The 13,787-nt window shown below is 42.4% G+C and overlaps 1 protein-coding gene across 6 annotated transcripts in view; it reads left to right on the top strand.

The window, feature by feature from the left end:
* clip2 (CAP-GLY domain containing linker protein 2) overlaps positions 1 to 13,787 on the top strand; it is a 74,023-nt gene that overhangs the window by 36,161 nt on the left and 24,075 nt on the right. For all 6 annotated transcript variants that reach the window (XM_055941823.1, XM_055941822.1, XM_055941821.1 and 3 more), the window contains exon 4: positions 4,740 to 4,864. In XM_055941823.1, the coding sequence (XP_055797798.1) occupies positions 4,740 to 4,864 (125 nt within the window). The remainder of the gene's footprint in view (positions 1 to 4,739; positions 4,865 to 13,787) is intronic.

The raw sequence follows: 13,787 nt of genomic DNA, 5'->3' as shown, positions 1-13,787 counted from the left end.
GTTTTGGACGCAGTGCGTACAGGTTTACGTAAACAACGTGAGTTAGCAGGAAAGGACTGGACATTCTTTGGGAGTGTTTTTGTTATCTCTGCGTAGATTCACGGGTGATGAATGTGTCCGTCTGCCTTGTCAAGATGGAGCTTCACTTCTCGGAGGCAGGAAGCAAGGAAGTGAGGCTGTTCCAGTGACAGTACTCGTATTTCACATACAAATGCGCACCATATGTGATATATATGTGCGTCACTGTTTTCAGTGATTTACTGTGGATGTGAAAGAATGGCATTCATCACATATTCAACCTGTTTTGACTCACATGGGCACTGTTGATGACTATCACTATCTTTAAAAATGTATTATTATTAATAACATTTATTTATCGATCAATTCACAATCCTCAACATTAATTGTGCAGTCTTCATCCTCAAACATCTGCAGTTAGCTCTTGAAACTGTGCAACTGATTTGTATGCATTTGATGAAAACAAACTTGTAATCCACTGGAAAAAACTGCCCTGTGCTGACAATGACATGTTATCCATAAGGACAGTGTGCTGTAAATAAGTTTTGCTCTTTGCTCTTTCCATTAAGGCAATTACAGTAGGTTCTTCTCTAGCCCACTCACAAAAAGGCATCTGTGTTTCGGGATCAGTCTGGTGAAGATGTGATTCCAAACACTGGGGCAGTAGTCATGAGTCAGATGTTGTGAATTGAACAAAGAGCTGTTCTCCCCAACTCGTTTCAGTGACAGACATTTTCCCTCTCTAGGCTACTACATTCCCACAAAAAAAAATTGTATTATTTATATGATTGTGAATGTCATTCCCTGTGAATTCCCTCTTCTATATTGCGTTACAACGTGATGAGAACAGCGTGAGGGTATTATAACATTTTGCTTCATAAGGCATTATACAGCCTTATAATGCATTATGCATAGCTCATAATTATTTTAATACATATGAAGACGGTATCAATAGGAAGTGTTACCAAATTGTGATTTGGAGCTAATTTTCCCCAGTATATACAGTGCTGTCAGAAAGTATTCATACCCCTTGACTTATTACACATGTTGTTGTGTTACAGCCTGAATTCAAAATTGATTAAAAAAAGACGCATCAACACGCAATACCCCATAACGATAAAGTGAAAACATGTTTTTAGAAATCTTTACAAATGTATTTAAAATTAAATACAGAAAAATCTAATTTACATAACTATTTACAGCCCTGAGTCAATACTTTGTAGAAGCATCTTTGGTGGCGATTACAGCTGTGAGTCTTTTTGGGTAAGTCTCTAAGCTTTGCACTCCGGGATAAAATACTTCAAACTCTGTCAAGTTGATTGTTGATCATTGCTAGACAGCCATTTTCAAGTCTTGCCATACATTTTCAAGCCGATTTAAGTCAAAACTGTAACTGTAACTAGGCCACTCGGGAACATTCAATGTCATCTTGGTAAGCAACTCCAGTTTTGTCCATGCAGTTTAGGTTATTGTCCTGCTGAAAGGTTAATTCAACTCCCAGTGTCTGTTGGAAAGCAGACTGTAACTGTTTTAAAATCACCTTTGGCCTCATGGTGAAATCCCTGAGCAGTTCCCTTCCTCTCCGGGAACTGAGTTTGTAGTGACTGGGTGTATTGATACACCATCCAAAGCCTAATTAATAACTTCACCATGTTTTTTTGTGTTTTTTCACATCAACCAATCGGTACCCTTCTTTGCTAGGCATTGGAAAATCTCCCTGGTCTTTGTGGTTGAATTCACTGCTTGATTGAGGGACGTTTCAGATGTGGGGTATAGAGATGAGGTAGTCATTAAGAAATCATGTTAACAACTTTTATTGAAAAAAGAATGAGTCCATGCCACTTATAATGCGATTTGTTAAGCATATTTTTACTCCTGAATTAATTTAGGCTTGCCATAAGAAAGGGGTTGAATACTTACTGACTCAAGGCTTTTCATTTTGTATTAATTTCAAAAATGTTCTACAAACTAAAATCTACTTTGACATTCTGGGTGTATTGTGTGTTAATCAATGACACAACATTTCAATTTAATACATTTAAAATTCAGGCTGTAACACAACAAAACGTGGAAAAAGTAAAGGGGTGTGAATACTTTCACAAGGCACTGTAAAGCCTTGTGGAGCAATATCTCAATATCTCTTTTGTTATTTGCCTTTTTGGGTTGTCATCTCATACTGTTTGGGAAAAATATATTCTCACAGCCAGAAGCTAAACAATATGGCTGTGAAAGAACAGGAAAGTACTTTAGGAGATTGAAAAGAGAGTGAAAGCTTTACCAGCTTTTGCCATCAGATTAAAACCACACACATGTGAATTTAGACTCATTTTCATTGTCCTGCTCCTTGCAGGGCTTTGAGTAAGAGATGCACGCTGGCATAGATGTCATTGTTTGACCTCTAGGACAATGATTGTTGGTTGTTTGTTAGGTTATTGTTTTGGGTAATCAGGGTTGGGCGATTTACTTGAGAAATGTGATCCTTTACTGATTACAGATTACATTACAATGAAAGTAATTAGTAACATATGACATTGGGTTACTCAAAATTAGTAATAATAGCTCATTCCATTTCTATCACCCAAATTCTTTTAATAAAATGTTTTCCCTAATATTCAATACAAGAACAAAAAAATGATATCAAGTCATCGAAACCTCTTTTAATGTTTCATTTTTTTCTTTTAACAATCAGCAGTTAACATACAGTACAGTATGTGGTAACAGAGGGTTTACAATACATACTCCAAAATGTACAAAATAAATATAAAAAAGGGACATATTGATGTGCAAAAAATGTCCCAGTGCCACAAACAGAGGTGGTATCAAATCTAACTGTGATGTTCCACTGTTAGAGTGGATTTACTTCTAGTCAACTCTGGCTAACTAAGTACCGTTGCTTATATGTGAATTTGAGTTCGGAACACGTTGGATGCATGTTGCATGAGGTTGGGTCATATTCTCCTGGAGAATCTGGTCTTCCCATCGGTTCGGCCTCCTTTGACACTAGCAAATCACCAGCCAATCACCACGTGGGGCGTTCCCAAAGCATATTGTTGGTGCTGCGTGGTGACAGACAGCGCATCTCAGTACGAAGCGCGATGCACAGTGCATTTATCACCCAATCAGCTGGTAACTTTTTTCCTACGACAGGTACATTCGCTGCTGCATAGGTAGCCTTTATTGCCCTACCAAGCAAAAGAGCAGTAACTGCACATTTGATCAAAAATGTGTTTTTTGATACATTAAATACATGCTTTATCATGTGGACAAATATCCTGCATCCACTGTGCTGTGTTATGGAGAAAATGGGGAGTGTGTTTTTTAGATTATTTCTGGTTTGGGAGAGGACGCAATATTGTCATCGTCATGGCATTCCAAGACCGTTTACAATGAGAATGGATCTCTGTTTGCATCCGTCCACGTTGTTTGTATATGATTGAACTTTAGAGGGAATACGTTTCTTTATCATCTTTCCTGTTCTTCTATCCATTCTTGCTCCTGACCCTCCTGGGGCAGAGATGGGGAAGAGATGACTCAGTCTGAAGGCACGTTGAGACTCTTTACCATAGTACAAGGTTGTCTAATTTCATTGAAAGAAATGGTAAAGCAGTAGGGTTTATGTTTTCAGATTATCATGTCTATACACTTGAACTGGCCATTTCCATTCTCAGCTGCAATATTTTGTAACTGTTTCTGCATTTGCATCCCTTGGTGGTTGTGCGTTCAATGCATAATTTAGAGGTGAAGTCATTCGTGTTACGGCATGGGAGAGACTCAGCACTGAGCCGAGACTGATCACCCCCAAAGTAGCATGGTGGTCTTTGTGTTTCTCAAACCCCCTGAACCTGCTCTCTGTCTATCCCTCAGTCTGTCTGATCGCACTAGCGTAACTGTCTGTGACATCTTTTCAGGCACCCAAATGTAGGCCAGGTCAGCTTTTCCAGTCATGCGCTCCATTGTCACCTCCGAGTTGTTGTCAACGCCGAAGTCTACCCTCGCGACATTAAGATGCCTGTCTGATTTCACCCTTAAGTGTTGACGTCCTTTAGTGTCACTATGGGATACAGTATTAATGCATAACACTCCGCTTCCACCTAAAATGGCAAGACTCCATTGTCACTGAAAGTAGCCTATTGGTTATTGTTACCTTTTTTGTGGTATACATACCTTATTTTTAAACCTGTAATCTTTACCACAGTTGCTTATGAGAAGAAGGAAAAGTATGTTGCACACTATAATACTTTTTTAAAAGTATACAACATTTGGGGGCCACATGCCAAAAACAAACAAGCAAAAAGAAAAAGAAAGACAACCTCAGAACTGAGTAAAAGACGTACTTTACTTGAAAAGAAACAACAAATATTTCCACGCAGGGAAAACACACCAGCTCACAGAAGTCTTGAACACTAAACAAAGAACAAACACGCACAAAACCATGTGGGAACTAGAAGGTTAAATAGGGAATAAATTATAACGTAATGGGAACCAGGTGTGTACAATCAAGACAAAACAAATGGAAAAATAAACGTAGATCGGTGGCAGCTAGAAAGCTGGTGACGATGACAGCCAAACGCCGCCCGAACAAGGAGAGGCACCAACTTCGGCGGAAGTTGTGACAACCTCATTTGCAGTTTTTCTATATTTTCTCTTACTATGCAGTGTATTTTGGACATGATCATTACCAAGATGTTGCACTTGTTCACCATGCTCCTTTGTTTTGTCAGGTGGGGGGCACCAAGACAGGAGTGGTGCGCTACGTGGGGGAGACTGACTTTGCTAAGGGTGAGTGGTGCGGCGTGGAGTTGGACGAGCCACTGGGGAAGAACGACGGTGCAGTGGCTGGAACCAGGTATACACCGTCTGTCACCCATCTCTCTCTCTCTCTGCCTCGCTCTCTCCCTCTGCCTCTGTCTTTTTCTCTATGTCTATGTCTGTCTCTATTTATCTCCCTCTCCTGCTTGATTTTACTCCCTTGCATGTGTTCACTCTCTCATTCTCTTGCTGGATCTCTGCTGTAAGCTCTCTCTGTATTCCTCCTCTATTCCCCCTTTATCATTCTCTTTCATTCTTTATTTCTATTTTTCTGTCTCTCACTCTGTCACTTTTTCTGTCCTACACACACACACTCTCACATGCACACACACAACCCCCCCCACACACATACACCTGTCTGGCAGTGTCTTCAAAAATCAATCATGTGTGGTTTAGTGTCAGACAAGACGGCATCGTTCTAATTTTAGCTGCAATTCCTCTGTATGGTAGACGATTAGAGCTAGGAGCTCCCTTCTGAACCACAATATTCAACTGAATTATTTTCAAAATGGTGAAAACATGAATCGCCGTGCAAACAGAATATGGCTTCACTCTCCAGAATATGACTTCACTCTTCTTCTCATTACAAAATGAATGTCACATTCTGTTTTGAGATGGAACAGTAGCTGTGCAGGCATAAACTAGCGGCACCATGCTCCAGTTCCCTCCACTTTCAGATTTGATTTATTGAAACCTGCTTTTGAAAGATTTTACCACTGCAAATATTGCAACCCACTTAACCAGAAGAATGGGTTCCGCCCTCAAAGTGACTGATTTCTAATAAAATACCTGTTGATGTAAGGGAATACTCGACAACGACTAGCCATGACTTGTCACAAATCACATTTAAATGCCACAATACGGTATAAGTGAATTCACCACAACAAGCTGTTTTATATGGAAACCCATACCCGCTGCAATTTTTTTTTTTTAAATTTAAGCCTCATGATTTGTCAACATGCACAGTTAGTCTGTGCTTCAGTCTGATCAACTGTAGCCTACTGATAACAACCACAGCTGCAGGTAGCCTAGAGAAGCCTACAGTATGCGCTTTACTCCCATCTCAGCCAGGGAAAATGTAACGTCATGTTTTTATAGCCTAAGCTATATATTTATAGAGTAAAATAGGCCACATTTATTTGTGTTCTGAGAAAATTTGAATTTGATCAAATTTGGTTTATATTCATTCTTCTGGTGGCTAGGCTACCTAGGCCTTTTTAATCCAAAACAATTGACTGGAATTAATCAATCAACACAAACTTGATGACATACTGTATGGGAATATTTGTAATTACAAATGGAAAGGCCTACACAATGCAAGCCTGCATACAGCAAGCTGAAACCTGTTTGTTTTTGTCCAATTGCAGTTATTGTCCCTTTGTCTGTGTAAAGGGTTCTGATTTTTCATCCTCGCTAGGGCCAGGAGTTTTTCTAGGACTTATTATTTTTTTTACCATATGACCTGATTAAAAAAATAATCTGTTCCCATCATAGGCCTAATAAAAACATTTTTTTACAGCTGATTTATTACAATGTCATACGCTACGACTAGGATCCAGAGTTGGTCAGGTTAGCCTACTACCAGATCAGGAAAAACTCTGGGTCCCAGGAAAATAATTTCCCCTCCACCTCTCTGGGACCTGTCGTGCCACCTCTGAAATCACCACATAATATTACTATTTGTATGATCTACATTTGCCATGTTTTTGGTGATGGGGATGGGCTTCCATAGTTTTATGTGGCTCAGTGCAGCCAGCAGTTACTGCAACAATTTCAGAATATATCAGGCTGTTACTGCAATTTCAGGTAAAAACGTAATAAAACACGTCTCAAATATTAGGAAAATGTCTATACATTTCAACTGTTTCAAAAACATTACTCTGCTATTACCATTTTTACTGTAGGGCTGTTGGCTCAACTAGACAATTCTGTTTACACTGCCCTGCTTCAAGGGGGGCAACTGTCGGGCAAGTGTCGTGCGCTACCTCCGGAGGTAGTGGTCGAGACGTAGCAAGTACGCAAGTTTACATTTTAGTAATACACTACCGGTCAAAAGTTTTAGGACACCTACTCATTCAAGGGTTTTTCTTTATTTTTACTATTTTCTACATTGTAAAATAATAGTGAAGACATCAAAACTATGAAATAACACGTATGGAATCTTGTAGTAACCAAAAAAGTGTTAAACAAATCAAACTATATTTTATATTTGAGATTCTTCAAATAGCCACCCTTTGCCTTGATGACAGCTTTGCACACTCTTGGCATTCTCTCAACCAGCTTCATGAGGTAGTCACCTGGAATGTATTTCAATTAACTTCTTATGTCTGCAGGGGCAGTATTGAGTAGCTTGGATGAAAGGTGCCCATAGTAAACTACCTGCTCCTCAGTCCCAGTTCCTAATATATGCATATTATTATTAGTATTGGATAGAAAACACTCTGACGTTTCTAAAACTGTTTGAATGATGTCTGTGAGTATAACAGAACTCATATGGCAGGTAAAAACCTGAGAAGAAATCCAAACAGGAAGTGGGAAATCTGAGGTTGGTGGATTTTCAACCCAGCCCCTATTGAATACACAGTGGGATTTGGATCTGTTTGCACTTCCTACGGCTTCCACTAGATGTCAACAGTCTGTAGAATCTTGTCTGATGCCTCTACTGTGAATTGGGGCCGAAGGAGACAGGAATTAGTCAGGTCTACCATGACCTGACCATACTCTGACCATGCGTGTTCACATGAGAGGGAGCTCTGTTCCATCGCACATCTGAAGTCAATGGTATTCTCCGTTTGGAACGTTATTCAAGATTTATGCTAAAAACATTCTAAAGATTGATTCAATACATTGTTTGACATGTTTCTACCGACTGTTACGGAACTTTTTGACATTTCGTCGGCTTTTAGTGAACACTCTTCCTGACTTTGGATTTGTTTACCAAACACGCTAACAAAAATGGCTATTTGGACATAAATGATGGACATTACCGAACAAAACAAACATTTCTTGTGGAAGTGGGAGTCCTGGGACTGCATTCCGAAGATCAGTAAAGGTAAGTGAAGATTTATAATATTATTTATGAGTTTTGTTGACTGCACAATTTGGTGGGTAACTGTATGGCTTTCTTGTGGCTCAACGCTGTTCTCAGATTATTGAATATTGTGCTTTTGCCGTAAAGCTTTTTGAAATCTGACACAGCGGTTGCATTATGAACAAGTGTATCTTTAATTCTATGTAAAACATGTATCTTTCATCAAAGTTTATGATGAGTATTTCTGTTATTTGACGTGGCTCTCTGCAATTTCTCCGGATATTTTGGAGGCATTTCTGAACATGGTGCCAATTTAAACTGAGGTTTTTGGATATAAATATGAACTTTATCGAACAAAACATATATGTATTGTGTAACATGAAGTCCTATGAGTGTCATCTGATGAAGATCATCAAAGGTTAATGATGAATTTTATCTCTATTTCTGCTTTTTGTACCTCCTGTCTTTGGCTGGAAAAATGGCTGTGTTTTTCTGTGATTTTGCGGTGATCTAACATAATCGTTTGTGGTGCTTTCACTGTAAAGCCTATTTGAAATCGGACACTTTGGTGGGATTAACAACAAGATTACCTTTGAAATGGTATAAGATACATGTATGTTTACAATTGGCTCATTCATCCCCCTCCTCTCCCCTGTAACTATTCCCCAGGTCGTTGCTGCAAATGAGAACGTGTTCTCAGTCAACTTACCTGGTAAAATAACGGTAAAATAAATAAATAAATAAATAAATGTTTGAGGAATTTTAATTATGAGATTTCCGTTGTTTGAATTTGGCGCCCTGCACTTTCACTGGCTGTTGTCATATCATCCCATTAACGGGATTGCAGCCATAAGAAGTTAACAGGTGTGTGCCTTCTTAAAAGTTCATTTGTGGAATTTCTTTCCTTCTTAATGCGTTTGAGACAATCAGTTGTGTTGTGACAAGATAGGGGGTATACAGAAGATAGCCCTATTTGGTATTCTTCAAATAGCCACCCGTTGCCTTGATGACGGCTTTGCTCACTCTTGGCATTCTCTCAACCAGCTTCACCTGGAATTTTTTATTTATTTTATTTATTTATTTTACCGTTATTTTACCAGGTAAGTTGACTGAGAACACGTTCTCATTTGCAGCAACGACCTGGGGAATAGTTACAGGGGAGAGGAGGGGGATGAATGAGCCAATTGTAAACTGGGGATTATTAGGTGACCATGATGGTTTGAGGGCCAGATTGGGAATTTAGCCAGGACACCGGGGTTAACACCCCTACTCTTACGATAAGTGCCTTGGGATCTTTAATGACCTCAGAGTCAGGACACCCGTTTAACGTCCCATCCGAAAGACGGCACCCTATACAGGACAGTGTCCCCAATCACTGCCCTGGGGCATTGGGATATTTTTTATTTTTTTTAGACCAGAGGAAAGAGTGCCTCCTACTGGCCCTCCAACACCACTTCCAGCAGCATCTGGTCTCCCATCCAGGGACTGACCAGGACCAACCCTGCTTAGCTTCAGAAGCAAGCCAGCAGTGGTATGCAGGGTGGTATGCTGCTGGATAAATGCTTTTCCAACAGTCTTGAAGGAGTTCCTACATATGCTGAGCTCTTGTTGGCTGCTTTTCCACCGGTCTAATGTCCATTTCTGGTGTTTCTTGGCCCAAGCAAGTCACTTCTTCTTATTGGTGTCCTTTAGTAGTGGTTTCTTTGCAGCAATTCGACCATGAAGGTCTGATTCACACAGTCTCCTCTGAACAGTTGATGTTGCGATGTGTCTGTTACTTGAACTCTGTGAAGCATTTATTTTGGCTGCAATTTCTGAGGCTGGTAACTCTAATGAACTTTTCTTCTGCAGCAGAGGTAACTCTGGGTCTTCCATTCCTGTGGTGGTCCTCATGAGAGCCAGTTTCATTATAGCGCTTTATGGTTTTTGTGACTGCACTTGAAGAAACGTTAAAAGTTCTTGAAATTTTCCGTATTGACTGACCTTCATGCCTTAAAGTAATGATGGACTGTCATTTCTCTTTGCTTATTTGAGCTGTTCTGTTCATAATAAGGACTTGGTATTTTACCAAATAGGCTATCTTCTGTATACCCCCTACCTTGTCACAACACAACAAGATGGCGTAGCAGTCAGATGTCCATTGTCCTCGTCTTGTCCCGTGTATATATATTTTTCTTCGCATATCTTTTTTATATATATATTATTTTCTTCTTAAAAACTCAACTTCAAAACACTCTCCTGCAACCCACCTCACCAAATGTGGTGCGGATCTGTTGTTTTTTCTTCCTCAAAAGTATTATTCACCTCGTATCCGAAATCTACAACAGAAGCTAACAAGCTAACCAGAAGTTAGCCAGCTCACAAGCTAACGTTAGTAGCTAACGTTAATAGTTCAGCTAACCACAGCTAGCGCTCATCAGCTATCCTTTAGCTCGGAAAACTATTGCCAGTTTTGTACAACGCGACTCAGACCAGAGCATACCAGACCTATTTTTCTCTCCATATCCCCGGATTTTTACCTCAAGCTCTGGACATTTACACCTGGATCTTGCAGCTAACTAGCTGCTATCCGAGTGTCTATCGGCTAACATCAATTCCGGAGCAAACACCAATTATCCCGGAGCTAGCCAGCTGAAGAGTGCCATCAGCCACTCCTGGGCTACAATCACCTATCCGGACCCGTTTTACTGCCGATGCGGAGCCCCACCGGGCCTTCACGACTGGGATACCGACGTTATCTGCCCGAGGGAGTATTTCAACCGGCCCCTCCATCGCGACGTAACCTGAACGTCCATATACTAACTGCGGCCCGCTAATCGTTAGCTGTCTTGAGCATATCGGCTGCTATCTGAACAGGTCTATCGAACAATCTTCTTAGGCCACTATAACTATTTTGACAACTGGATTGGTCCCCTCTACCACACGGAACCCCACTAATCTACCGACGGAATTGCACGGCGTGGCTAAAAACAGACCTCCATCTTCTGCTAGCTTGCTACCCATGACTAGCTGTCTGAATCACGAAGCTAGCACCAGTTAGCAAACACAATTCTACAACTCACAACCTCTCTTTCGCCACCGCCATCCGGCTTGGATTCTCTGTCGACACGACCACGTCTGGTCTGCAGACAAATACCCCATCCGCTGTGCCCTCAACCGGCCTCCGTCTGAGCAGACCCCCTCCGTCTGAGCAGACCACCCCCCCGGGCTACTAACTTTAAACGCCGCGGGCTAGCTTAGTGGAGGCCTCACTACTTCATCTACGGCTGGCCCCTGGACACTATGATCACTTGGCTACATAGCTTATGCCTGCTTGACTGTCCATTAATTCACGGTACTCCATTCTGTTTATTTGTGTTTTATCTGTCGGCTCTGTGCCTTAACTCAGGATCTGTGTGTAGTTAATCCGACCCTCTCTGCCCAGTCGTCGCCATTTTTTACCTTCTGTTGCTGTGTTAGCCGACTAGCTGCTGTTATCTGACCTGCTGTTTTAGCTAGCTCTCCCAATCATGACCTGCAATCACTTTATGCCTTATTGTATGTCTCTCTCAAATATCAATATGCCTTGCATACTGTTGTTCAGGCTAGTTATCATTGTTTTGGTTTGCAATGGACCCCGTAGTTCCACTCTCCGTACCTCTGATACCTCCTTTGTCCCACCCCCCACACATGCGGTGACCTCACCCATTGAGACCAGCATGTCCAGAGATACAACCTCTCTTATCATCACCCAGTGCCTGGGCTTGCCTCCGCTGTACCCGTGCCCCACCATACCCTGGTCTGCACATTATGCCCAGAATCTATTCTACCACGCCCATAAATCTGCTCCTTTTATTCCTTGTCCCCAACGCTCTAGGCGACCAGTTTTGATAGCCTTTAGCCGCACCCTCATCCTACTGCTCCTCTGTTCCTCGGGTGATGTGGAGGTAAACCCAGGCCCTGCATGTCCCCAGTCACCCTCATTTGTTGACTTCTGTGATCGAAAAAGCCTTGGCCTCATGCATGTCAACATCAGAAGCCTCCTGCCTAAGTTTGCCTTACTCACCGCTTTAGCACACTCTGCCAACCCTGATGTCCTTGCCGTGTCTGAATCCTGGCTTAGGAAGGCCACCAAAAACTCTGAGATTTCCATACCCAACTATAACACTTTCCGTCAAGATAGAACTGCCAAAGGGGGAGGAGTTGCAATCTACTGCAGAGATAGCCTGCAAAGTTCTGTCATACTTTCCAAGTCTATGCCCAAACAGTTTGAACTTCTAATTTTAAAAATTAATCTCTCCAGAAATAAGTCTCTCACTGTTGCCACCTGCTACCGACCCCCCTCAGCTCCCAGCTGTGCCCTGGACACCATCTGTGAATTGATCGCTCCCCATCTAGCTTCAGAGTTTGTTCTGTTAGGTGACCTAAACTGGGATATGCTTAACACCCCGGCAGTCCTACAATCTAAGCTTGATGCCCTCAATCTCACACAAATCATCAAGGAACCCACCAGGTACAACCCCAAATCCGTAAACATGGGCACCCTAATAGACATTATCCTGACCAACTTGCCCTCCAAATACACCTCTGCTGTCTTCAATCAAGATCTCAGCGATCACTGCCTCATTGCCTGTATCCGCCACGGGTCCACGGTCAAACGACCACCCCTCATCACTGTCAAACGCTCCCTGAAACACTTCTGCGAGCAGGCCTTTCTAATCGACCTGGCCCGGGTACCCTGGAAGGATATTGACCTCATCCCGTCAGTTGAGGATGCCTGGTCATTCTTTAAAAGTTACTTCCTCACCATATTAGACAAGCATGCTCCGTTCAAAAAATGCAGAACCAAGAACAGATATAGCCCTTGGTTCACTCCAGACCTGACTGCCCTCGACCAGCACAAAAACATCCTGTGGCGAACTGCGATAGCATCGAAGAGCCCCCGTAATATGCAACTGTTCAGGGAAGTCAGGAACCAATACACGCAGTCAGTCAGGAAAGCAAAGGCCAGCTTTTTCAAGCAGAAATTTGCATCCTGTAGCTCTAACTCCAAAAAGTTCTGGGACACTGTAAAGTCCATGGAAAACAAGAGCACCTCCTCCCAGCTGCCCACTGCACTGAGGCTAGATAACACGGTCACCACTGATAAGTCCGTGATAATCGAAAACTTCAACAAACATTTCTCAATGGCTGGCCATGCCTTCCACCTGGCGACTCCAACCTTGGCCAGCAGCCCCGCCCGGTCCGCTGCTACTCGCCCAAGCGTCCCCAGCTTCTCCTTTACCCATATCCAGATAGCAGATGTTCTGAAAGAGCTGGAAAACCTGGACCCATACAAATCAGCTGGGCTAGACAATCTGGACCCCCTATTTCTGAAACTGTCCGCCGCCATTGTCGCACCCCCTATTACCAGCCTGTTCAACCTCTCCTTCGTATCATCTGAGATCCCCAAGGATTGGAAAGCTGCCGCTGTCATTCCTCTCTTCAAAGGGGGAGACACCCTGGACCCAAACTGTTACAGACCTATATCCATCCTGCCCTGCCTAGCTAAGGTCTTCGAAAGCCAAGTCAACAAACAGATCACTGACCATCTCGAATCCCACCGTACCTTCTCCGCTGTGCAATCCGGTTTCCGAGCCGGTCACGGGTGCACCTCAGCCACGCTCAAGGTACTAAACGATATCATAACCGCCATCGATAAAAGACATTACTGTGCAGCCGTCTTCATCGACCTGGCCAAGGCTTTCGACTCTGTCAATCACCATATTCTTATCGGCAGACTCAATAGCCTCGGTTTTTCTAATGACTGCCTTGCCTGGTTCACCAACTACTTTGCAGACAGAGTTCAGTGTGTCAAATCGGAGGGCATGTTGTCCGGTCCTCTGGCAGTCTCTATGGGGGTACCACAGGGTTCAATTCTCGGGCCGACTCTTTTCTCTGTATACATCAA

This window comes from Salvelinus fontinalis, chromosome 13, assembly GCF_029448725.1.
Source record: "Salvelinus fontinalis isolate EN_2023a chromosome 13, ASM2944872v1, whole genome shotgun sequence".
Taxonomy (NCBI): domain Eukaryota; kingdom Metazoa; phylum Chordata; class Actinopteri; order Salmoniformes; family Salmonidae; genus Salvelinus; species Salvelinus fontinalis.
This window is presented reverse-complemented; position numbering and strand designations above follow the sequence as displayed.